This window comes from Alosa pseudoharengus, unplaced genomic scaffold (genome assembly GCF_046254945.1).
Source record: "Alosa pseudoharengus isolate Yale_2024_CS ecotype anadromous, Long Island Sound unplaced genomic scaffold, YU_APseudo_1.1 YU_APseudo_1.1_scf_3, whole genome shotgun sequence".
Taxonomy (NCBI): Eukaryota; Metazoa; Chordata; class Actinopteri; order Clupeiformes; family Clupeidae; genus Alosa; species Alosa pseudoharengus.
This window is the reverse complement of record NW_027468718.1, coordinates 23,851,702-23,876,130: the sequence shown is the minus strand read 5'-3', so window position 1 is coordinate 23,876,130 and position 24,429 is coordinate 23,851,702. Positions and strand designations below refer to the sequence as shown.

Genomic DNA, 24,429 nt, shown 5'->3' with positions numbered 1-24,429 from the left:
CAGTCTCATTAGAGAGGGAAAGACTGAACTGCTTGGCACAGGCTGCAGAGCTGGCCCAGAGCAGCATGTATCCTGGCCAAATCTACTGACTATGGGAGCCTCTGTTTCAGTGCTATCCTGCGTTGCTTGAAGGTAGGGACACACCTATAAATCCTCATTACATTAACACAGCGCTATACTGGGGTGGAGCAGAGTAAAGTGCTCTGTAAGCAGCAAGGAATGAAGTACAAAACTACTCATAAAATCTCTAAGGGAACTTTCTTATTCCACACTAAATTAAATGAAGAGGACTCCTATGACTCGTTTTCCACCAAAAATCATAATAGATATTCAAAATTCTGGAAAAAAATATGTATAATTTGTAATCATTATTATCTGTCATTTGAAAGGCTGATCCTAATACAGTAAAGCTAATGATACACAAAGCAACATTTGGATCAATGTTGCTGGGCAATGTTCCAAAGTTTTGTTGTTCTGGCCCATTGATATTGGGAAACATTTTTTTTCTTCTGAGAGGGTTAATCATCCGTATGCAAATGATCACGATCACTCAATCTGAACCCATTGAACTGGTTATGTGGTTGCCCAGCAATATTGCACAAAAAGTGGCTTATGTATCATCACCTTACCACGTGCAAGCTAGAGTTGTTGACTTTTTGCACGTTCAGAGAATAGCTCTACAAGTTTGGAGCCATAATTGACAACAAGTGAACAGATGAGTAATGTTGGCTAAAATACTACCTAGCGTTTAATTTAATTGACTGTCCTTGGATGATTCGATAGATCATTAATAGGGCAGGAAGAAGGTTTGCTTACACACAAACGTTTATTAGTTTAGACCTACCTGCTTTGGGGGACTGGTCGCTTTCGTCTATCACCTTAAACTCATCCAATAGCGAGCTACACGCGCCCCTGACTCCTCCCTGGTGGGTAACTGAAGTTTCTTTAGTTTCTCCAGCGAAGTCAGAACGCATAGTAGCGCCAACTGTATGCGGATAAACATTGGGTCGCACAATGTCCAAAAGGAGGCCAGTTATGTTCTTTTCCCTTTGTTTATGGATTATAGTACTTTCGAACCCGGGGAAGGTCGGTGCGAGGAAACACGACGAGTCCTTCTTCACCACTAGCATTTACCGAGCAAGATGCGCTTCGAGATGTCTAAGTCTTCACATCACCCGCATATCGGCGTTCTTCAAGCATTTTCAGGTAGCTTTGGCACATGTGGAGTTATTCATACGTCAGTTTGAGTGATGATGTTTATTTGAAAATGTGCCGTACATCAGCTATATTAGCTGTTTTGCAAAAACAATGTTGCTTATTGCGTCTGTCTCTTTTGGACACCCCGTGCGCGCATTTAGACCTGCCTGCCGTTAACAGCATTAGTAGGGGATTCCTGAAGTTTTTAATGTATGTTTCTCACACATGGTGAATCATCTTCAACAAATAAGAGAAGCGTTTACAAGAAGTTAGGTGTCACTGGCCTGCATTTGCTATTTTCAAACTATTGGTGCTGATTTCAGAAATGAAATGAATGGAACACCTACCTGTTAAGCTGGCCATGGCAAAAACATCACCAATGCTAAAAAAAAGAAAACGAATTACTGCTTATAGGACCATACTATTTATCAGGTCCACTTGAGAGTCTACTGTGTCTTAGTTTAAAGTTCCAGATAATTTCCGTTCTCAACCGAGGAGTTGTTTAATAATGACGGTGATTACTACTCTAATTCATTTCTACTCTACTACTAAGAAACTGAGGTGAGAGAAGAGTGTTTTACTCAGAAGACGTGGTGTATATTTTACTTTTCCACTGAGGGTTCAGAGTGCATGTTGTAGGCAATTTCATCTTGGCAATATCTGTCACATTTCATATTCTTGGGATTTGACAGGGTAGGCTACTTGATCTTCCACCTTCCACCATTCATTCTTGTAGCATTTTGACAGAGTAGAAAATTATGTTCTCCCCATTGTAGTAGGTGTTCAGACCATTTCATCAGTAGAGGAATTAACTATCTCCTCCTCTGGGCTATTTGGTATGTTGTGTCAGAAGTTGTTTTTCACCCTTGACTAGACACACTGTTCTCTCCCAGAACCCCACTAAAGAGGACTGCAATAGATCTTTTCTTCTCTTACTTTTCATTCAGGGACTATCTCTTTTCTTTTATCAGTGGCATTAGCATAGCAGCCTTGTAGTTGATGTTCTAATTGTAGTAGACAGCACTTAATTTGGTGGTCACTGCACTTGTTCATTGGTGGTTTAGTAAATTCACACACTGTTTGCAAGTTTGTACATTTTTGGCGTGGCAGCAGCATAAATTGGCAGTATAAAATAGGTATGTAAAAAGATGCATCAAGTTACCATTAAAATAACATTTATTTGAAAAAGGGAGAAGGACCATGTCTTTTTTGTAAGAAGGAAAAGAATAGACTACAGACCTGATAACATCCACCTTAAGTAATTCTTTTCAGTCATGTAACCTGAAACAAGTCTTGGCCAGATAGATATGCAAATGTATGAACTGACCATCTAAAAAAAGAAAGTTCTCTGGTGAGGATATTATTTGCTTGCTTGAAGTGAGTGTTACATATTGTGCTGCTTTTGGCTTTAGGCATTTCCCCAAAGCAGGAAATGGGAAGGTGAAAAATGATGCATTTGTTTCTTGATAAGAGGCTGGTTGGACGGGATTGAACAGTGCTAAGAATAGAATGCAATTGTTGTTGATTCTCGGAGTGGACTACCGAATGGACTGTGTTCTCAGCAGGCCTTTCATGTGGAAATGGAGGTCTGGTCAGCTGCAAAAACATCCCCCCCCACCCAGCCCTGTGCCCCTGCCACCAAATGCCACCGTCACACTTCATAGAGGACACTGTGTCTCTCTGCTTTTCGCTTGGTGAGGTCACCTTCTCTCAAAAGCAACATAACCTCATGTGATCAGCTCCAATGTAGTTTTTCTGGAACACACGCACGCGCTTCAACTCATATGGCAGGCAGCAGACTCTGATGAGGCAGCTAAGGCTGACTTCAGATTTTATTATTGAGCTTTGTGGACTCAGAAATGATTGAAATGGAGAATGTTAGCATAATCAAATTGCAATTAATCATGCATGCATTTGGTTGCCACATGGGTGTTGCTGTCAGTGGTGAATTACAGCGCACAGTTTTGTTTCTGCCCTACTTTCCAATGCAGACTAAGGATGTTTATAACGGGGAGCACAAATATGGGGAGCTCCTGTAGCCCTTGGGTGCTGTGACATTAAGGTGTTTAAAGGTGAACGTACATGTGTTAATGGCTTCTGTGATAATGCTCATAATGTTGCACACTCGCCAGTTGCTCTGGTGACTAAATACTGCTACAGAGGAATACTTTTTGGCGTTTGGAGAATTAATGGGTTAATTGAAGCATGTTCTGTTTTGTTATGTGTTTTACTTTGCCCTGACTGGGTTAAGGAGAGTTCTGTCCACATTGAAGGATATTTTCAATATTTTCCGTCCTATATGGATGATTTGTATCTTTTCCACCATGGATAGAAGTAAACTCCCACTCGTAAATATTGTGGCTGACAGTGTGAAGTGAAACAGGGGTTTTGTTCCCTAATAGACTCAGAAGGCATCCCCCTTCTTTTGGATTATTAATGTGCTGGTCTACAGAACCAAAAAAACAAGGTGTGTCAATGAGGTCTTGTTTTTCCATGTGCAGCCATAAAACAGCGCATGTTAAATTCCACCCTTCATTCCCCCACATTCATGTTGAGGCCTTTGGTGTAATGTCTGGCACACTGGGACCTGTGTTATTAACCAGTGGAAAGAAAAACAGTGGAAAGTAGTTTTGCTGTGTCCCCTTGTTTCATCTTTGATATTAAATAACTCCGGGTGGAATCAAACCTCAGCTACAGCTCGCCTCATGTGTGCAGGTTTGTAGTAATCATGACGGGATGAATAGGGGCCTATGTTGCCTGGGTTCACCTCTCTGCATGGGGCTATGGACCAGGACAGTCTTGTCCAGTCTATGCACCTACTATTGCACCCATGCCTCATCTTACCAGTGCCTCACAACTTAATGGCAACTCTTAACCTTTGAGCAGCTGATTTCATATGCCCATTGATTCAACATGTCCAGAATGCTTTTGAAAAACCATGTGTTTCACCTAAAGATCACAATAGGGGGAAAATGTGTAGGTTAAGAACATGCTCACAGATGTTGAGCAGGTGGAGAGGGATGGGGTTTGTGCTCTTTGGCCTGTCCTAGGGATTGTTTTGTTTGGATTAAGGGTGTATGTAGGAAGCTTATCTTAACTGCTGTGTAATCAAGACACTCTAAACATGCTAAAGAGCTATGCGCCTAGAGAGTGGCCCTTAGCATTTCCCATGAACAGAACCTTGGAATGTGACTTTATTGTTCACAATTTTAGATTGTCGCTGCAACTGAATGCAGTTTCTATGGCTTAATGAGGTGTTCTGGAGCAGTGTGTTGATAACCAGTATCGCAACACCTCTGCTGGTGTTCTGTGAGCTCGGGGTGCAAAATGTCCTTTTGTACTGATGGGAATGTACAAGACCGGCCCATACACCACTAAGGAAACTGTGGCTATATCCCTCTGAAATATCCAAACAGGAAGGCCCCAGGTCACCTGCTAGGTCTTCTCAGCTGACAGGGACCATAAACCAAATCTGAATGCCGTGTTTACACGTCTATATCAACAAGGCTTAAACATGGACCCACTCCCAGATGCACTGTCACTCACGCAGCTTCCGCAGGTTGCCTCTTCTCTCCGATGGCAGCAGCTGCACTGACGCAATGCAAAAGCAATCGATCTGCAGACTCCACGGCGTGCATCAGCTCATCATAACATTCAAGCCGAGCAGGAATGTCTTCAGGACTTTAGGGGCTGAGGAGCTGACCTATAATTATCCCTTGTCGGCCCGTGACATGGAAGGGTCAGCCCGTAACAGCTGGGGCAACATCCCGCTGAGCCGCCGCGCTGCAGAGATGCTGTCACAGATCAAAATGAACCTCTCCATAGAGCCCTGCCACTGATGACTGATGGGTTCCGAGAGGTGTCAGAAACACTGGCCATGATGTAAGGGTTTGTCAGTGGCCATGACGCGCCATATAAATTACTCTGAGTGATGGCCAGTGGGACAACCATAAGGACCTTTTTTTTTCTTTTTTTTTTTAAACATGATTTACTGTTCTCTATTTCTCTCTCTCTTTCTCTCTCTCTCTCTCTGTTTCTCTCTTTTCTCCCATGCGGTCCCCTTTCCTCTGTCTCTCTTACCATCACCAGGCTGCAGGTACCATACTGGGATCAGAGAAATCAAATCTCTGCGGCTGTAGCTCCCTCCGCAGAAAAAGATAATTTTGAATTAGGTAAAACGGAATGAGGGCAGGTGACGCATTCCCTTTTCCCTCCCCCCAGTGGAAATACTCCTGAACGCTGTTAAGTAGGCAGCGGCTTCTCGTCTGAAATGGGATGGTATCGACTTAAAAGGATAGACTCTGTTCCAGTCTCGGCCATGGATGGCTTTGAAGCCTGTTGACCATTATCCTTGACACTGACTGCACAACACCCACCGGAGCTGGACGGCAAATTAAGTCCTTTAATGATAAGTTCGCTCCCAAGGTTTCACAGGGAATTTCCAGTGGATTACATTGTTTGAGGAGGCTTTGAACTTGACATTGAACTTAAGCAGACTTTTTGCATGGCAGGGTAGTGAAGTTTGGCTGTGTCCTTTAATGTAAGGACCAGAACACTGATTCATTGCCTGCCGTGACCTTTTATTAGCCTCACATTTGTCTCAACGACTCAGTTTTGCCAAAACACTTTATTACTAGACCCCATGTTCACCAAATGTCAAATTCTGTTATAAAATAGAAAATAAATAATGAATAGAAATACATTAAGTAATTACTAGGCCTGTTCAGGGAACATCTAGAAATGTGTGCACTGAAGTGCTCCATCATCCCCTGCAGCCAAACTGTGGTGCTAAATGTTGTGTCATTGTATTTCATATCTCCACCAGAGGAGCACTGCCAGGGCTGGAAGTAACAGCTCACGTCTCCCCACTGGAACCCAGGAAATTACTGCCTGTAATTGCTCCTCCATGGTACATTTGAAAGTGAACAGGAAAAACTACATTGTTACCCAATACACTTAGGACAACATGTCTGAGTTCATGGAAACCATACCTTGGCCCTCTCGGAGAAATTAGAGAGTGGTTTAGGTGTTTGCGCTCCGCATAAGTGTGCTGACACAAGTTCCTGTTTGTATAACCTCTCAAATGTCAGGAGGTTAGCTAAAGCAGTCTGTGATGAGAGCTGGGGTCAGGGTGTCCTCTGGCATCCGTGAAACTGACCAGAGACTCGGCTGGTACACATCTTTCAGCCATCTGTGGCAGCTCTCGTGGGGTTCTAAACAGAATGTATACCGTCTTAATTAATTACCTCTGGGATTGCAGCTAATTACTGTGAGTGTATGAAAGGTAAAAGAAAAATCCATTGTTGAGAGAGGAGGGGCACTATAAATGTGTCTATGTTTGACTTCCTCTGGAGAGAAAATGTACTGTAACAAAGCATTCATTTTATACGTTTTACAACATATTGATTCTAAATGTAATGCAACTGTCTGGTAATGCAACCCTAACTTATGCCCCCCTCCCTCTCTCTCTCTCCTTACAGAGTAATGGATCCTTGGCATGGTGTCAAAATCACAAACAGTGCTCAAAGGTAAAGTAACAGGAGGCTAAATGGGTTCTTTGGGCAATGTGACATGGTGCTATAAAATGTAATTATGTCTAGCAATTTACCACAACATGTTTTTGTTGTTGTTGTTACAGTTACAACTCGTTATATAGCATATTAATAATGGCATTATGGAGTTTCAGATATAGATACAGCAGCCCAGTGGTGGGATGTATGTAGACAGCTCAACCGCCACACTGTCAGATGAGGATAATCACTTTGTGTGTGTTTGTGTTGTCTGATGTCCAAGCTGTCATCGCTCCGGCTCCTGCTGCTTACACAAACATCCTCTGCAGCTCGCCACAGTTTATAGACCTCATTTATGGATTCGCTGCAGATTCACATCAACATCTTTTATGGCCGACTTTTCCTCTCACTCACAATAGGTGAGGCTGAAGTTGCTGGCTGTTGTAACCGCCGTGTCGGGCCTAATAAGCGTGCCACTGGGATGCCTGGACCGGGCTCCTGCTCATTTGAATTCTTGTCATTTTGCTCCGTGGCTGGGCTCATGGCGCGCTGCTCTGGCGCGGCGGTGTCCCGTGGCGGAGGATGGTGTGTCGGCCGGCTGAGGGGCTGGTGTTGACATGTTCTCTCAGCTCTCCCCTGAGCTGTTGACATCCCGTTCGCAGTTTGCCCGAGCCCACTGTGGGCTGTGCATTCACGGGAGGGGAACCTGCTCAACAGGAGCGCTCTTACTGGCGTCCACATGGGACCGGGCCAAACTCAGTGCCGTGATGTTGTCTGTTTTTCTTTTCTCCGCTCATGGCACCAGTCTGCATATTTTGTTTCAAAGGTTGTCAGAGGTAGAAGGCAGCGGTGGGAAGGATTGAAAATAAACTTGGTATTGAATGTTGTCTTTTACGAGAGCCTAGATGTTTATACTGTCTGCCATTCGATTGTATGAGTGCTTCTATTTTGATTGCTCTGTTTTTTTACACATTGAAGAAGTTTACAGTAAATTGTGTTTTTGATGAGGTGGTGACAACCATGTCTATTTAATAGCATTGATAAACAAAAGTTTAAGTAAATAAAAGTGTTGAAACATACACTTTGGTTAAGATTTCCAGTCAAACAGTCCCACATTCCAGTCCCATGGCAGTCTGATTAGAACTGAGGTAATACTGCTGCAACTTTAATATGTTCGGTAAAGACAGATAGTGAGAAAAACTCTGTAGTCTGAAATAATGGATATGTTGAACCAGAGCTGTGTGATCCATTTGAACATTTGGTATCATTTATTTGAACCACGAAGTAGGCCCAGTTCACAAATCCTGCATTTTTAGTTGCACATCTTTGACACATGGATGTATCCATTTCTGTTAGGACTCACTCCAGTCACATGCCTTCTGTATGAGGAATCCGTGGATGAAGGTCTACAGATTTCACACTAGTCTGTCTTGTCACAACACATTGCGTAATGTCATGGTTATGACATCCATGGTTTATGAAGGAACTGCTATTTTAAATGGTGGAAGCCAGACACCATGAACTATCTACTTAGGCACACCCTTTCAGTCTTTTTGCTACTAGCTGTCCAGTTCTGTGATGGTGTTTTTAAGTTGTAAATGTGTTAGTAGTTGTATGAGCTGATAAACAGTTAGCCTGAAAATATGGCTTATAAAAGTGGAACAGAAAGGAGCAGCCATGAGCTCTTGCCAAAGGCCTTGGGCGCAAAACAAAAATGAATTTCATCCAGCTTAAGGCAGATGAGGTTTTACGAGGTCAGGGCTAATGAGCTTGTCTGGGTGCTTGAAGGAGGAGATAGAGGGGCATCTCTCTCAAGGCTCAGGCTCCCTCTTCAATGCAGCAAAACTTGTTCCCCTCTGTGCGGAGATAGCCAACCTTGGCTCCTGGCATGAACAGATCCCAAGTCATTCATCAAGAGTTTTATGTTTGAAAAGGATGTGGCTGGATGCATGCCCAAGCACAGCACATTGTTTTCATAATCAGCCATCTATGTCACAGAAAGTCTAAAAAATGCCTGGGATTTTTTTTCTTCTTCATGCACATATTGTCCCCACCCCCTGAATCAAGCATGTCAGTTTGCCTCATTCACTGTGTGAAGATAAATAATATATTTTTAGTGTGAATTAGACACAGATGTAGATGATGTAATTATTTTCTATGCAAGGCAATGCTATCTGGCATTACTATTGCCAAAATAACTTGGGGATGCTGTCATCAACCCCCGACAGATCGAAGAACATAGGGCTATATTGCAAATTCAGTTATGTCTGTGTAGTATTGTATTTCTTTCCAAGTGCATACTATTTTATGACAGCATTATGTTTAGAGACCTATAAACTCAACTCAACACAAAAGCTGAGTTGAAATAGAGTTACTAGAGCATCTGTTTTCATCCTTGTGTGTGTTTATAGAGTTCAGATATACTCTACTGATCTGCATAATTGACAGAGTACTTTATTGAGGTATTCAGAGCGACTGGCACACAAAGGCTCTGGCCATTGTGACCATGTTGAACAATTCCCTCACACAGGCCAGAGTGTTACAGTGCTGGGCGTGTGAATGGCCCTACAGCTACCGATTAGCCTCCTCACTTCATCAGCAGTGCACAGCCTCAGTGGAAGTCAAACAGGACGACAAAAGCACTGGCCCAAGCAAACCCCCTGTGACTGCTGTGGGGATCAAGTCTCTCACACTGAAAGGTTTGTCAAAGACTCCCACTGGGGTCCCCGGGCAGATAATGTGTGGAGAGATTGGTTAATTATTTAAACAAAGATTCTGACCCCCCCCCCCCCCCCACCCGCTCTAGTCTGTCAGCACTTTTGGAAATCAAAGCCTGTAGCATTCATTTGAGTGTGGGGGGGGGGGGGGGGGGGGAACGTAATCTTGGCTGGCTCATATGCAGTGTCCAGAGTTGGCCCGACTTGGCAGTGTGGCCATTGTTATGGTAATTAACCTCACTGGCCTCTCACTGGAGCAGGGAGAGGGGGACATTGGGGACCGCCGTGGAGTCATTAGCATGCTATAACATCCCCATTTCCCCATTGAGCCGCGAGACGCCAGGAGGCCGGAATGCCAGCCTTTGTGAAGGGTTTTGTCATGTTGCTTCTTTATCTTTCATACAACCACTTGAAAAAAAGCGAAAGCAAAACCAGGCTTACCCATCAAAAGTTTGAGAATGCCGGGCTCCTCTTTCACTGCCTTCACAGTATAAAGGAGGTGTATGGAAACAATCAAAACAATCAGAAATATCCCAGATTTTGAAGTCTGCCGAGTACAATCAGGACAGCACTCTACAAGAGTCAAGCATCAAATCAAACACTGGAGTTGATTTGCGAATAGGAATTACTCAAACCCAGCTCCACAGCCACATGCATTATTCAGCTGGCCAGTGAGACCACAGGAACCTATCCAAAATGTAATTACATTGTTTCCTGAAATCTTCAATCGAACATTTAGAAACTGAAGCAGTAGAAGTGTTCCTCTTGTTATTCTGTTATGCTGAAATGAATATGTCAGTGAACAGAAAGGGGCCCTGTTCCAAGGCTGAGGAAGATTAATTCATTAATCTCTAACTCGGCCTCCCTGAGCGGTAAGACTTCGCTCCAGCATCCTCTTCCCCCTCTTTATTCTACTTCCAAGGTCTTCCTCATCAGCCAGTATAAAGGCTCTTTTGGGCGATGGCGTCTATAGGGCCGCTATTTAATTGCAGGGAGTCGTGTCCTTAATGAGACTGAAATGCCCAGGTGTCTCTTTTCAGACTGCGCTTTTTGCAATGGTGCCTATTGTGAGGGAAAGCCCTGAAGATATGGCTTGTGTGTGAGTGTTTATTCAGTGGCATCACTCTTGAGATCTCCTTTGAATTCGATGTAAACGCGAAAAATAAAGGTCAGAATGACAATCACAACACACCCCTAAGGCTTTCAGGGAAGAGTGTTGTTGGAATACTGCTGGTTTCCTCTCTCCTTCTCTCTACTTGAGCTTGAGAACTGTCAGGCGGCACGTCTCTAATGGTAGTGTTGTTTCTAGGTCAATCAGTCCAGTGGAATTAAATTGGTAGCGCTGGCACTGTACGCATCTTCATTAATCTTCATTTAAGACATAACTTTTGCTTCAGGGAAAATATCACTTTCCCCATTTGCTTCAAACTTGGCCGGAGAGTGCTGGCGTTTCACTGTGAGCTCTTTGTGTGGTCATCTTTTCTTTGGCGGCCAGCAGTCATAAAGGGTCCCCTGAAAAAGAGGTAGGTGCTAGGTGGTAGTTTTATTGTGTGGCGAAGCTGGTTTCCTTGTCTGGCAGGAAATGCATCAAAGCACCTTTTGGTTCTCTTCAGCCAGACTCTCACACCTTGCGCCATGTGTGTATGAGGTGTGCCACCTTCGTAGACAAAGCAGACTACAGCTAAAGGTCAGTCGCCACTGAGTGTGAAACTACCATTTTTTCCTGTACCCCTGCATTGAGACTTAACTGGATCCAGTCCAAATATTTCGTTGTCAGACACTTCTCTCTCTCTCTCTCTCTCTCTCTCTCTCTCTCTCTCTTTTTCTTCTCTCTCCCTCCTCCCTCTCCCTCTCTCTCTCTCTCTGTCTTTGTCTTTGATTCTCACTCTTCATGATGTTGTTACCTCTTGCCTTAACATGGACCATTTATTTCTCAGTATTTCATAGCTTTCCACAGTGGCTTCCCTAAACACATTAATGGATCCCTTATCCATTAATATTTACCTCTGTCCTGTGCCGTGGTGGTGTGGGGGGACGTGGGGGGGCGTGGGGCTGCAAGTCTGGCCGGGTGTGTGGGTGGCGGAGGAGTGGCGCAGAGGGCTGGTCAGTCTCTGCAGGGAGGAGCAGCTCTGGACATGGCTGTTAAGTTTCATTGGGTGAAGGAGGGGGCCCGCGCTGTTGCCTGCTATCTGTGGAGCTCATTATTCACATGGTGGGTGGCAAGGATGGGGGTGAAAAAAAGAGAAGAGGAGCCGGACTGGGGCATGCAGAGAGGTGGAGTCCTGCTGCAGTCTAGCTCACTCCCAGGGTCATTGTTCTTTTCTCAGACTAGTCATGTCTGAAAAGGAGCGAGGTGACTTTTATGTTGGATTCAAACAGTTGGCAAGCTGTAGTGGCTTGCTTGCTTGTTTATATATATATCTTCAAAAGGACTGAATGTGGGTTGCATTTTAAAGTGTGTCATCAGGAATGTGTACTTATATAGCATCTGCATTCCAAATATATCCTGATTAAGAAATAATCTGTTTCTTTACAGCTGTCATGATCTGATGTGTCTGCATGTCAAATAACAGCTTGTTTTTAATTTAGCTGGTGTTGAAGGAGGATTATCTGAATTACGACAGCTTGTAAAAATCCTCTTTAAGCAATAAAGACTTGTCACAGAAAGAATGTCTGTGATTATCCTCATGCCAGAGTGTGTACTGCTTCTCTGAGGGCCTATCTTTCTTATCAGCATCCGCAAGTTCCTCTGATAGTTCTGTCCTCTCTGGAAGCCTCCCGAGATGATGCAGATGGACCAGAAAAAGCCCTCAAAAGGGACCGATAACATGGGATAGAGGTCAACACTGATGGATTGAATGTTTCTGACATTTGATTTAGTTGTTTCAGTGACCTAGCAATTAACCACAGTGATGTGTCAATTAATAGCAGCCTACCCACTGATACCACTGGAGCACTAGACAGTTGAGAATATGGAGATGTATATTCAAAACATGTTCTATTTGTTAGAAATATGTATTCCAACTGTATTTGGATTGGATGGGCAAAGTGAACTTTGTACCACTATAGCTAAAGTTGTTGTAGCATTCTTTGCTACACAGCCCAATTTACAAACTGCATGTTTATCAGTTTGCTGCAGCAGCAGTGACATTTGTTGAGCTTTACTTGAAATGGTTCAGCAGGGGCTACTCAATTATCTTAAGCCTCTTGGTTGTCTGGTCAGTATGTCGGGGGAGTGAGTGTGCCTGCTCAGATTCCTAAGGACACCCAATTTATCAGTAATCAAAAAGTCATCCATTCTGGACTAATCCCACATTGATCCCCTGAAACGTGCAGCGGTTTAAATCTGTTCCATTTGCTATTCCTTTGCCCTATGACTTCCAGCTGGTCTAAGCTGGAAATAATGGAGCATGTTAATTATTTTGAAGACCTTATAGCTCCCTAAATCGCACCATACTGTAGCCGCATTCCCCAGCAGATGATTGAAAATGATTGGTCCACATCCTCACTCCTCACTTCAGGCTGCATACTCACAACATGGCATGACTGCTATGTGCAGCCCACAACCAAAGCCTGGCCATGGGCACTCATGCTCTGCTCTGGAGTGTATATCTGAATCTGGAGCAGGCAGAGCATGTTCACACATTAGTTTGTGTTCGGTGGCGTTTTGAAGTGTCCATCATTTCTCGAAGACTGTGGGTTTTGCCGTCGCCACCTCCTTAATATTATGGACTCTTAAGAAGACTTGTGTTCTTGCTCAGGAAATCTTCTGAGAAGCTAGCCAGAATGATCCAGGCGCTGTGCTGAGCGGCTGACTTTCCCAGGCTTGTGGCCCCTGAAAAACCACCAAGCAGGCTGTTATCAGGCATCTGACCTCTCCTGATGGATGTATCCTGTTGAGTCTAATTGTCACAGAATGTAAACGGAGCCCCCAGAGAAGCACTAAGTTCAGCTTGTGCCACCGCGGCGCTAGCAGGCTCGGCACACCCTAAACTAGTTTATCAACACCAATTAACCCACTCTCCCAGATCTACAGCACGGGCCGTCTCATGATACCAGCAACAACAACAACAACAACAACAGAACAAGAGCAACTGTTGAATGGGTGCAGTTGTAGTTTGATCCGCAGCGGTGGGGGGTGGGTGTTGTCTGCGCGAGACGTCAGGTTCATTAAGAATTAAGCGAATTGGCTATTACATTCCACTGTCGACAAAGCCTATTGCTGTTCGAGCCGTTTCGCTTTTTCCTCCAGCTCATAAATAAGACAGGCACCTCTGATTGTGAGGTGCATGTATAATTCATAGAATCCCCCAAACACTGCCCCGCCGCCCCCCCACCCTCCTCCTTCCCCTCCCAGCCCATTCTGCTGAGCTATCCCTCCCAGTCCTTTTGTTGTCTGCTTCTCCAACTGCATTTAAATTAATAATTGAGGTGATACTTCAAGAATGTCTGTTTGATACCACCTGCTAGGCAATTCAGCAGTGTTCTCTTTTCCCCTTCAAAGGACTGAGGCAATGCTCCATCTAAGTACTTTGAGCGATTAAACGTGTTGGGTGTGTTGCTTAGACCAATGCTATAGTAGGCCTATGAGCTATACTTTTAAGGGAATTTGTTGTGCTTGAATTGTGTCTATAATCCATGTAGGCGTTTGTTAAGCTTCAAATCGCTGGATGTTTTCATAGTTTCTTATGGCCTTTTACCGTCTCTAAGACTCTAAGAGCTACTGAATCACCCAGCTCACAAAGAGTGTGCATTCAGCGTGGCTTTTCTACAGTAAATGACATAACTACATATCTGGGCGGATAGATACGGTAATTGCTCAAATAAATCTTTGAAAGCTGAATGATTGTAAACATATGAGTCAGATTGACAATTCACATCTAAGCTCAGCGATGAAAAGCAGACAGCCTCCCTTCCCCTAAAGGCTTTTATATGACAGCAGTGGTGAAGTCCACATTCAGTTTGGTGAGCGTTGTTGTACTCTGAACCCGCCAAAGGGTCCAGGGCTACATGACTCATGGAATCCTTGGTAAACACCACGACCAACACAAACTGATGTGGATGCCTTTGAAGTCCGATGCAACTTGAGTCAAACCAGTGCTTGAGTCCTGATGAAAGATGGAGGGGGTTGGGGCGAGAGTCGAGTTGCGGAGTCGAAGCACCGAAGCTAATCAGTCGCGCTCTTTCTCCAACCTTGACATGCCTAATCCACTCACACACTTAAATGTGGCAGCATGTTCAGACTGCTTTTGCAAACACACACCTGTGTTGATTTACCAAAAAGGAGAATGATACCATACTTGATAGCTTGTGCTATCCTGCCCATTGCCACATTTTTGAAAAATAGCTTCTCTGAATAAAGATTTCACTGAGCCATGATAAAATATCTGTAAGTTCACAGAGTGCATGCCGCATGTTTCCACGCGAGTTGAGATCAAGGCGTCGCTATCAATCTTCACCTCTCATTCCTATACACACCACAGTTGGAAAGCATTCCTTTAGCTGTGTAGGTATTGCAAAATTGTATGGAGGGAAATAGCACAGCAGTGAAAGTGTTAAGTGTTTCTTTGATAGTGAGGTCTTCAGCACAGTGTGAGTATGTTCAACAATTGTAGAGATACATACCCCAGCATGGCTAATTATTCTGCAAAGCTCTGTGGTTATAGGAACTGAGTTCACCTCCCTTGTGCCCAGCAAGAGATTAATTTTTAATTCCCGATATGCCAGGAAGCCTGTGTGGATACTTTAACACGGGCAAGGAATAAAATGCCTGACTGCAGTATGGATTTGGACAAGAATGAAACTGACTTTATGTTATGATAATGTTGTTGGAAGCAGGGCCCATGCCATGAATAAGAATGAGGTGTTGTAAAGGGTAGACCATGGGTTGACAGGGGAACCATCAAGAGTAATGGTGCTTACAGCCTTCCCTGTGTTAGTGTTTGTGCGTGTGTGTGTGTGTGTGTGTGTGTGTATGTGTGTGTGTGTGTGTGTGTGTGCGTGCATGCTTGTCAGGAAGCCTAAAAGAGTGTAAAAGAGAAAAGGAGAGAGAAATAGGTCCACCAACCGATATCAAGGATGGCGTTCAACCTGAGGAGGGCTCGCTGGATCGATACTCACTTCCATATAGGAGGAGGGGGGGGGGGGGGGGTAATTGAGTCCCCCCCACGTTTGTGAAAATAGCAAGGGCTGGGAGAGGACACATAACTCAGTGCTGTACAGTACCAAACGGGGACGCTGAATTTACACGGCCGATCAACAAAGGGAGATTCTCCCAGGCCCCTCCCTGGCTGGGTCCTCAGCGGGGCGCGATCCCACCGCTCACCCCTCCGCCATTCCGCTCACACTCCATAAATCTCCCGCTGCTCCGCACTGAGCTGACACGCAGCCTCACCGCGTTGTTTCAGGCAGAACAACGCTTAGCGTCGGTGGGGGAAGAGATGGAGAGAGGGAGAGAGAGAGGGAGAGGGAGGGAGAGAGAGAGAGAGAGAGAGAGAGAGAGAGAGAGAGGGAGAGAGAGAGGGACCGAAAGTGGGGAGGTGCGCTGGAGGGAAAGTTTTTCATCTGGTGGAACTGGTGAAGAAAAGGAAGTGTTGGCTCTCATCTGGTTGTTTTTAACAGGAGAATTACATTTGTAGTCGCCAGCCATTTGGTAACAACATACACATGGCTGTGTGTGTTTGTGTGTGTTTGTGTGTGTGTGTGTGTGTGTGTGTGTGTGTGTGTGTGTGTGTGTGTGTGTCTGTGTGTCTGTGTGTGTCATTTGATAACAACATACACATGGCTGTGTGTGTTTGTGTGTGTCTGTGTGTGTGTCTGAGTGTCTGCTGTGGAGCCTGGCCACACACATGCGTTCTCTCTTGTGTGAGCTTGTTCTGTGTGCGTGCCTATTCCTCCCGTGTGATTCAATTTCAAGAGTTATGTGCCTCTTATTATTATGACTGCAGTGTGTATGGTAAAGCCTGCGGCAATCTTCACTGGTAGCACTTCATGCTTCATTAAGCAAAGCAAAGCACCTCAGCTGCCTTTTGTACATTCGTCTTAGCATAGTTTATGTTGTTTCAGCTGTCCCCTTTGGGATGTGCATGTTTCAGGACGAGACAGAGATAATCTTGAAATGCCACAGGGAAGTTTGTTTTTGGATGCTCAGTGTCCTTTTTGGTTGTTTTCCCCCCCCCCCCCCCCCATCCCCTTGCCTTTACCCAGGGAGGAGAGATTGTGGCGGGGCCGCCATTCATCCTGACTTTCACATCGGCCCCACATAAAGCCTTTCAAGGTTCCCCAGTGCAACAACTGCTGCATTTTATTACAGCGTGAAATGGGAAAAGAAAAGAGCCCAACGGCAGACCCTACTTATCCATGCAGAATGTGTCACTTTTGGGGAAGAAGATAACAACACAAAGGGAGAGGGTGAGGCACAATGCTTTTGTTTGGAGGCTGCTCTAGCCGCCATTCACTGGACTTACAAGCTTCTGGTAAAGCCGGCAAAGCTCATGTTTGGGTCTGCACAGGGAACCAGTGTGAATTTCTCCCCACCGCCCCAGTTTCCTTTGCTCCTACACAATAAAATGGTGGTTCTTTTTATTATCATTTCACCATGTAGATTCAGTCATCTGAACAAAACCCTCCTGTTCTGGACCCCGAGGACACTGACACAGAACACCTGATCCTAACAATCAGCACTTACTGTGGTGAATGGATCCAGTTGTAAACATGTGTTTTAAAAGCTATATTTTTGATTGATGCAAGCGGCTTTGTAATTATAAAGAGCTCTCATATTTGCTTTGGCAAGACATCTGTTGTCACCCTTCCCTTTCCCTGCTAAACTGTCAGTGTGTGGGTGGGACTGTTGGGAAATGCTGACAGATTGTCAGTTATCAGCACACCTGTGCAGGGGTTTCAGACACTCGACTGCTCACTTACCTGCTGCCACCCTCACCTTTTGTGACACACCTTACCGCTCTGAAAGGCTGAAAAATGCCAAAAATTCCATGACCTCCAGAAAGGGATGAACGTGAATGAATGCAGCTTATCCTGCTGCGTGAGAATAGTATCAACAGGTAGACAGAGCCCTCTAAGATACTGGGCATTATTGTTAAAAGAGAACCATTAAAGGGCCAAAAAAAGAAGTATAGACGGATTTGAGTCCTTCCCCCCCCTTTAACTATTGTAATATCTTCATATCCTGTGTCCATGGGAGCGGTGAGAGCCAGAGCGGCCCTGATCCTGGGCTTTATGTGTGTTTAGAGATTTGTAGAGGGGATTTAGAGCCTTGGCCTGTGCATGAGCTTGTTTCCTCCGTTTCCCCGGCGGGTCTGCTGGAGCCACGCAAGTCGTTGTCCAGGTATGGCCTCGGAGACACACTGGAAATCAAACTAAGGGTGCTGCTATGTTGCCGTGAGGGAAGGATAAATCCCTCTCTTTAGTTTCATGCCTTGCCTTGGTCAGCTCGGCGTGGAGTTCTTTTTTTGTGGGGGAGAATTCACATCACCATGCAATTTCAACATCATCTGGTTGTCGTCAAATTTTCCACCAATCTGTTGAGATATTGGCGTTCACTCACCTCTGAATTTCTAAATCAGTGTTCCCTATTCCCTGAGTTCCATTCCGTGAGGCCTGCTGTGATGTGGGCTCTCACTGGCCCCAATCTAATCATCATTAATGAACACTTGCACCGGATTCCAGGAAGCCAGCGTGCATTCTGAACACCTCATCACCTGTGTTCTCTAATCTCACAATTGTTCAGGCCCTGCATAATCAGGCTGGACAACCAGCGCCTGAGTCATGAGTGAAGATGTTCTGCCCACTTAACACAATGGCCCCCATCTCTCTGCACCACGTCTGTGCCACTTAACACTTGCGTGGCCAGACGATGTCACACGTCCTCCCCTGAGACAAGACACGCCAAGTGCTAATTAAGAGACTTGCGGAGTGTTATTAAAAACTGGCAGTGCCTGCGCGCCGGGCCCCCTTGATTTCAGCCTCACAGGAGCCAGGCTGTACGCTTAAGCATGTGCGTGTCCCACACTCGTCATTAAAGCCAAATAAACGTTTTCTGTGGGAATGGCATTATAACGATGGACCCGCCTAATGAGCGAATTAAAGAGCCATAAACAACTGCGCAGTGAGCAGTGAGCATCAGACAGAGGCTCTCGTAAAAGTCCATTTTCCCTTTGCTCCCCTGATTTGCCCTGATTTTCCCATCTCGGGAGTCCTTGTTACTGTAGATGTAGAAGGCTACCTAGGTCTGTATTTTCGGCACACTATAAGTCCGTTGATTGGCCGTTCCATCATGCAGCTCAGACAGCCCCGGTCATCTGTATGGACGTGAACCTGACGTGGGCTCCTTCCCAGGCTGTCTCTGCAGCGGGATGCTCGTGCAGGGCTCGGGGCAGACCCAGGCTCAAATTGAAAAGGGCTGAGTCTGGTTGGCTGCTTGTCTGCTTGGTGTGGTTTGGGTCGGCCCCAGTGGCTGCACAGAAGCAGCCCGACCGCAGGTTTCGGTTCTCCCTGCGAGCGAGCGAGCGCACTCCCAGGGTTCTCTCTCTCTCCGAGCGGCCGGCACCAGGAACGTATGAGCTGTTTGCTCGCTGCTCGATCCCGTCTGAAGATGCGCTCTTTGCTGTGGTGGACTCAGCATGATTCTATCAGACATGCATGAACTTTCATCTTTTATTACATTTGGACACATTGGATTTGATTTGTTGTGGGTAAATAGCTGCACTTACGACCAAAAGAATATGACTATAGTGATACATTTTCTCTGCGCTTCTCATGCGCTATGTTTGACTGGGTGCCTGGCGTTGTTGTTACATTATAGTGCATAGCTCTTTTATCTGCAACCCACGTAAAATATCCAGTAAATAAGTTCCATGTGTGGCAAAGAAGGGAATCCCAGGAACATTTAAACGGGGTGTATCATCCATTAGGCTGCTCCCAGTGCACTGGAACTGGAAGTGGTACAGAGAGAAGCGTGGTGCTGATGCCAGAGCCTATCAGGTCCAGACGTGAGCAGGACCGAGTACTGATGCATCCCCAAAGGAATCTCCGAGCGCTCCCACCAGCCAAACGCCACGCACCGCCGGCAACCGAATCTTTTATGCTGAGCGGTCCCCTATTCGCCTCCACTCTAACACATTGCTGGTCTGGTAAATATTAGAGGACTGTGTGTCCTGTGTGGAGGTATTTTTGGGGACATGTTTGCTTTGTGGGAGTGCGCCGCATCATGTGGATAATGGCGTGTGTGTGTGTGTGTGTGTGTGTGTGTGTGTGTAGTGTGGAAGTGGAAGGTGCTTGGCAGACGGTGTGGAGGCAGCCGGCTGCTTTGATGTGGTGTTTTCTTTGAAGCACTGACTCTGTCCTTTTTTGTCACTGTCTGTCTCTCCTTTTCTCCTTGTCTCTCTCACTCCATTCTTCGCTCTGTCTTGCCCCTCTCCCAGTGCCTTGAGCCCTGCAAAGAGTCCTGGGACCTGAAGGAGAACCAGTGCCAGGACTTATGTGAGGTATGTCACCGACTCTGCTGTTTGAGTGCTCCCTGTAGGCTGAGAAAATTCAATAAGGGAAATGATGAGAGAATAAGGCTGAAGTGGAAGCTCTGTGTTCTTAATGGCATGCCGTACATTACCGAATCAAAGCCCTTACCCACCCACCCATCAAACTCATGAGTCATGAGCTGCAATGTAAACAGGGCTATTCCTGTAATGGGGCACCTCTCTGACCTAACAGGCGGTGCTGCACTTGGCTTCTCAAATCAATCTGACATGGGTTTTTCCTTCAAGTCATATTTCTTTCCTCCCTTTCCCCCCTGCTTTTACTCTTTTCTGTCCAAAAAAAAAAAAAAATGCTCCTCAGCCGCTTTTCCCCAAGAAGCACTACGAGTGTCTGACGAGCTGTGAGTTTCTGAAGTCGGTGGAGTCGGCGAAGCAGGGCGACTGCCCGGCCCCCGAGAAGGCCACTGGCTTCGCCGCTGCCTGCGTGGAGAGCTGTGAGGAGGACAGCGAGTGCTCCACTGTCAAGAAGTGCTGCTCCAACGGCTGTGGACACACCTGTCAGCTGCCCAAGAACCTCTACAAAGGTACAGACCCACACACACACAGACACACACACACACACACACACATGTATGTGCACACACATACACACATGTGTACACACACACACACACACACACAACCCCCCCCCCCCAACACACACACACACACACACATATACACAAATGCACAAACAAGTAAAATGTACTGGTTTATACCACACCACACTGGCTGATCCATAATGTATCATGGTATGTTCATGAATAGGTTATTTTGATAGGCACAGTTTGATTATTTTCAGGAAAGTGCACATGTATTTACAGAGCCCACAGAATAAATAGAGCATTTATCTCTGTGAAATGATCATGTATAATGTATGCTATGTAGTATCACAGGAACAGCTCTGTTTGCGTGATGGCTCAGCTTGCAGTGCTGCAAAACGAGACAAAGGATTCAACAAGAGACTCAAATTTCAGAGCTCTTTATGTGTGAAGCACTTGGAGCGCAGGAGAGGTGTTTAGAGGCCATGCTCTGGGAAGTGAAGCATTGTTTTAAAGTCCTCCGAGACTGAGCTCTGAAATGGAACTTCTTGCTCTATGATCTGAACATAGTGTAGCCCAAGGCCATAACAAGGCTTTAAAGGAACTGAACTCAATTGGGGAGAAACAGAATGCAGCTTTGAAGAACCATAGTAACAACCCTGTACCCATCTCTCTCTCTCTCTCTCTCTCTCTCTCTCTCTCTCTCTCTCTCTCTCTCTCTCTCTCTCTCTCTCTCTTACTCTATCTCTCTCTATCTCTCTCTCTGTGTGTGTGTGTGTGTGTGTGTGTGTGCATCAGGGAAAGTTAAAGAGAAGGGAAATGGGCAGAGAAAAAGCTCCACAAAGATCCCACAAGGACTGATACAGTATAAAGCTCAATGATGTATGTGTGTCTGTATAGATGGATTTGTGCAAGCCTGTGTATGCTTGCAGTGCACGTAGATGTGTTTTCCATCAAGTACATCCTTGATGGGATGTTATTCCAAAGTCTTTGCAATCTCATGCCAGGCAGTAAGTCATAAATGAAGCAATTCTTTCAGAAAGCAGCATGTGAAAATAGAACAGCAAGAGATCCTCTTCCTAAGACCCACGCATGTATGTTCATTCCTCCTCATTTCCAGGTAGACTGAATTTCTTCATTATAAATCACCACTTCAGTTTGCACTGAGCAAACATCTAATTATTTGGCCAGTTTTCTGAAGCTCTAATTGCTTCTACGTGTGCAGAAGCCTCGTAATGGTGCCGAGGGGGGGATGATCCATAATGCTGGAAACGATTACCCCATCATGAGTGGGGTGCAATTGAGCGTTGCTCAGGGTGAGATGGTTCTCAGATGTTCTCAGCGTGCAGGTGGAGGTCCTGGGAGAGCGTGTCCCTGACAGAGGGGGAACCGGCTCAAAGAACCCAACCCTCTTTGTGCGCAGCAGATCTTTGAACACTCGGAGACAGAGGAGCCCATGCTGGGGTTTTGTTCCACAGTGCGCTGGGGGTCTTCCATTACATCTGCACCCCCAAGCTGGAACAGCGCAGTTCCACTCTGTTGTTCCATCTCGCCCTGTTCAAAAGCCTGAGGCCTCGGCGTAGGTTCATTAATAGTGTTTGTGTAGGGAACCAGCAGACATTTCTTTTAATCTTTTTTCTCTAAAACGTTCAGATTTTGCCAAGGTTTTGGGATCTAATTATGGAACCTCGTAATTTTTGCATGAATGTAATGAATGCAAAAATTATGCTGTGATATCTGCTTCTTGCTGAGTTTACACTCTGTAGTGTTGCGGAGTTGTCCTCATTAGACTGCTATATTCAGCGAGACTTGTAGCTTGCGGACAGTAAAGTCTGTAAAGCTCACTCCTCCCAAAGGGCTGGAGAGCTTGCTGCTGGGAGGCTGGTTCCTGTAAGCTGCATGCTGCCAGAGCCAAGACCTCTTCAGGCAAAGATGGAATGTTTGGGCACAAAGGAATGTGAAGCTCCATATTCTCTCCTGTTCCATACATTGCACTTCATGGCTTTGATTTTTGGAGAGGAAAAATGACCAGTTAGGAGTTGTTTTGGACCATTTCATATTCAAATATTCCAGTGCAACAGTTTCATGTTATATGAGCCCAATCAGTGATGCCAAAGGTTGAAGTTCTGATTCATTCTGTCGGTTTGGGAGATGGATTTTTGAAGGGTTGCACCATGGAAGTCAATGTGACTGGCTCGCAATTCTGTTGCTGATTGGTTAGGTTCATAGACTTCACATGTGGTTAAAGAAGGCTATAATCTGCGAGTGCACCACTGGAACCTGATAGCCATAAATAGACACTTCTCTTGTGATGGAGGTGATGTGAGCGGGTGAGGTAACATGAGCTGCATCATGAGCATGGCTGCTGGAAGCTGCCGGAGAACGTGTGTGGAACATGGATGCTGCAGCTATGATTCTTGGACAAGGTGCAGCGGGGGGGGGGGGGGGGGGGGGGCCAAGCCGGGGCCATGATTATGATTGGCAGACTGTGTCGTATGTGGGTGAGTGCTGGAGCAGAGGAGAGTTTGAGCACGTAACGCTGCGGTGTGTCTTTTCTCAGATGAGGAGGGTGGTGCGCGGGGAGGGGGGGGGGGGCAGGACTCGCCAGCAGCCGTGGGAGGAGGAATGCTGCGGTATTGTTATTGCGTTACACATTGTGCTGGGAGGTGTGACACACGCTCGGCCTGTGAAAACCACAGCACAATGACAGGCAGCTGTTCGCTCGGAGAGCCCTGGAGAGGCGCACGCAGGAACGGCCCCATATGTGCCTGGCGGACGCCTCTTTCCTCCTCTGTCTTATTTAAATCACACGTCCACCCTGAAGAATAGATCACAATAATGTGGGCCTCTGTGCAAAAAGTGAACTCCCTGATAGAGCTACAATGACCATTTCCATGCCTTAACTTATGGAATACATTAAGTAGGAGGGTCTCCCAAAGACTTGCACAATGATCAGCTCATGGTTCATTCACTCTTAGCTGAGGAATGGCTTCATGTGTTTATGCTCTTCCTCCCACACAAAACAGTAGAGGTGCTCAGGTGCTAAATATCAAGTCCTCTATTATTCCATCAGAAGCGTAGTGATTTATAGAGAAGTGTGGAATTTGTTCAGCATTCCTCTGCACTTAGAGAGCTTCCTTCTCTATTTCCATTTCATTAAACCTACGGGCTGCTCCTCAATCAGCGGCTCAGCATATCTCACTAGTAATAAATTGAGTGGGGAGAGTTAATCTGTCACGCTGGATGATTTTGTTTTAAAGCCCTGCGCTTAATAAATCTATAATTTATAGCACATGGACACATTTATTATGGTTTATAGGGTTGAATGGGGGGAACAATGATGCAAATGGAGTGTGTTTGTGTTCTCTCCGACAAAGAGGAGCTCTCAGCCCACAATACCCCAGATAGCACTTGTCTAATCCAGATGTACTCACATCCTCCATAGAAAGCATTTGTCAAAACATGTGTTCCTTCCCTGAGGTTGAGCGCGCGCTCAGTGCGATGGCTGTGATTAGAACGGATGGAGTTTTATGTGTTTATTTTGCCCTCAGTCCAGAGAAGTCCAACAGAGCGCCACAAGTTTAGAGTGAAATGGGTGAAATGTATGTCCTCTCTTCCAGGAGTGCCCCTCAAACCCAGGAAGGAGCTGGTGTTTTCAGAGCTCCCCGCGGGCCAACTGGACATCCGCTGGTCCTCCAAATTTAACATCTCTGTGGAACCTGTCCTCTACGTGGTCCAGAGGAGATGGAATTATGGGATTCACCCCAGTGAAGATGACGCCACGGAATGGGAGACTGTTGCACAGGTAGGCATGCATCCAGTAGATATTGTTGCTTCAAACATCTCTTCTTTTAAATGCCTATTTGACCTTTCTGTGATGCTGGCAAGTTTGTTGTATATATTTTTATTATTCAAATATTTAGATATGTGTTAA

The 24,429-nt window shown here is 45.6% G+C and overlaps 1 protein-coding gene across 2 annotated transcripts in view; it reads left to right on the top strand.

Annotated features, from left to right (window-relative positions):
- Positions 1–975: 975 nt before the first annotated feature.
- The window catches only part of anos1 (anosmin 1), a 34,097-nt gene continuing 10,643 nt past the window's right edge, over positions 976–24,429 (top strand). For both annotated transcript variants that reach the window (XM_076263634.1, XM_076263633.1), the window contains exons 1-5: positions 976–1,206; positions 6,678–6,725; positions 19,864–19,926; positions 20,276–20,498; positions 24,116–24,300. In XM_076263634.1, coding sequence (XP_076119749.1) covers positions 1,015–1,206; positions 6,678–6,725; positions 19,864–19,926; positions 20,276–20,498; positions 24,116–24,300 — 711 coding nt within the window. In that variant the 5' untranslated portion in view covers positions 976–1,014. The remainder of the gene's footprint in view (positions 1,207–6,677; positions 6,726–19,863; positions 19,927–20,275; positions 20,499–24,115; positions 24,301–24,429) is intronic.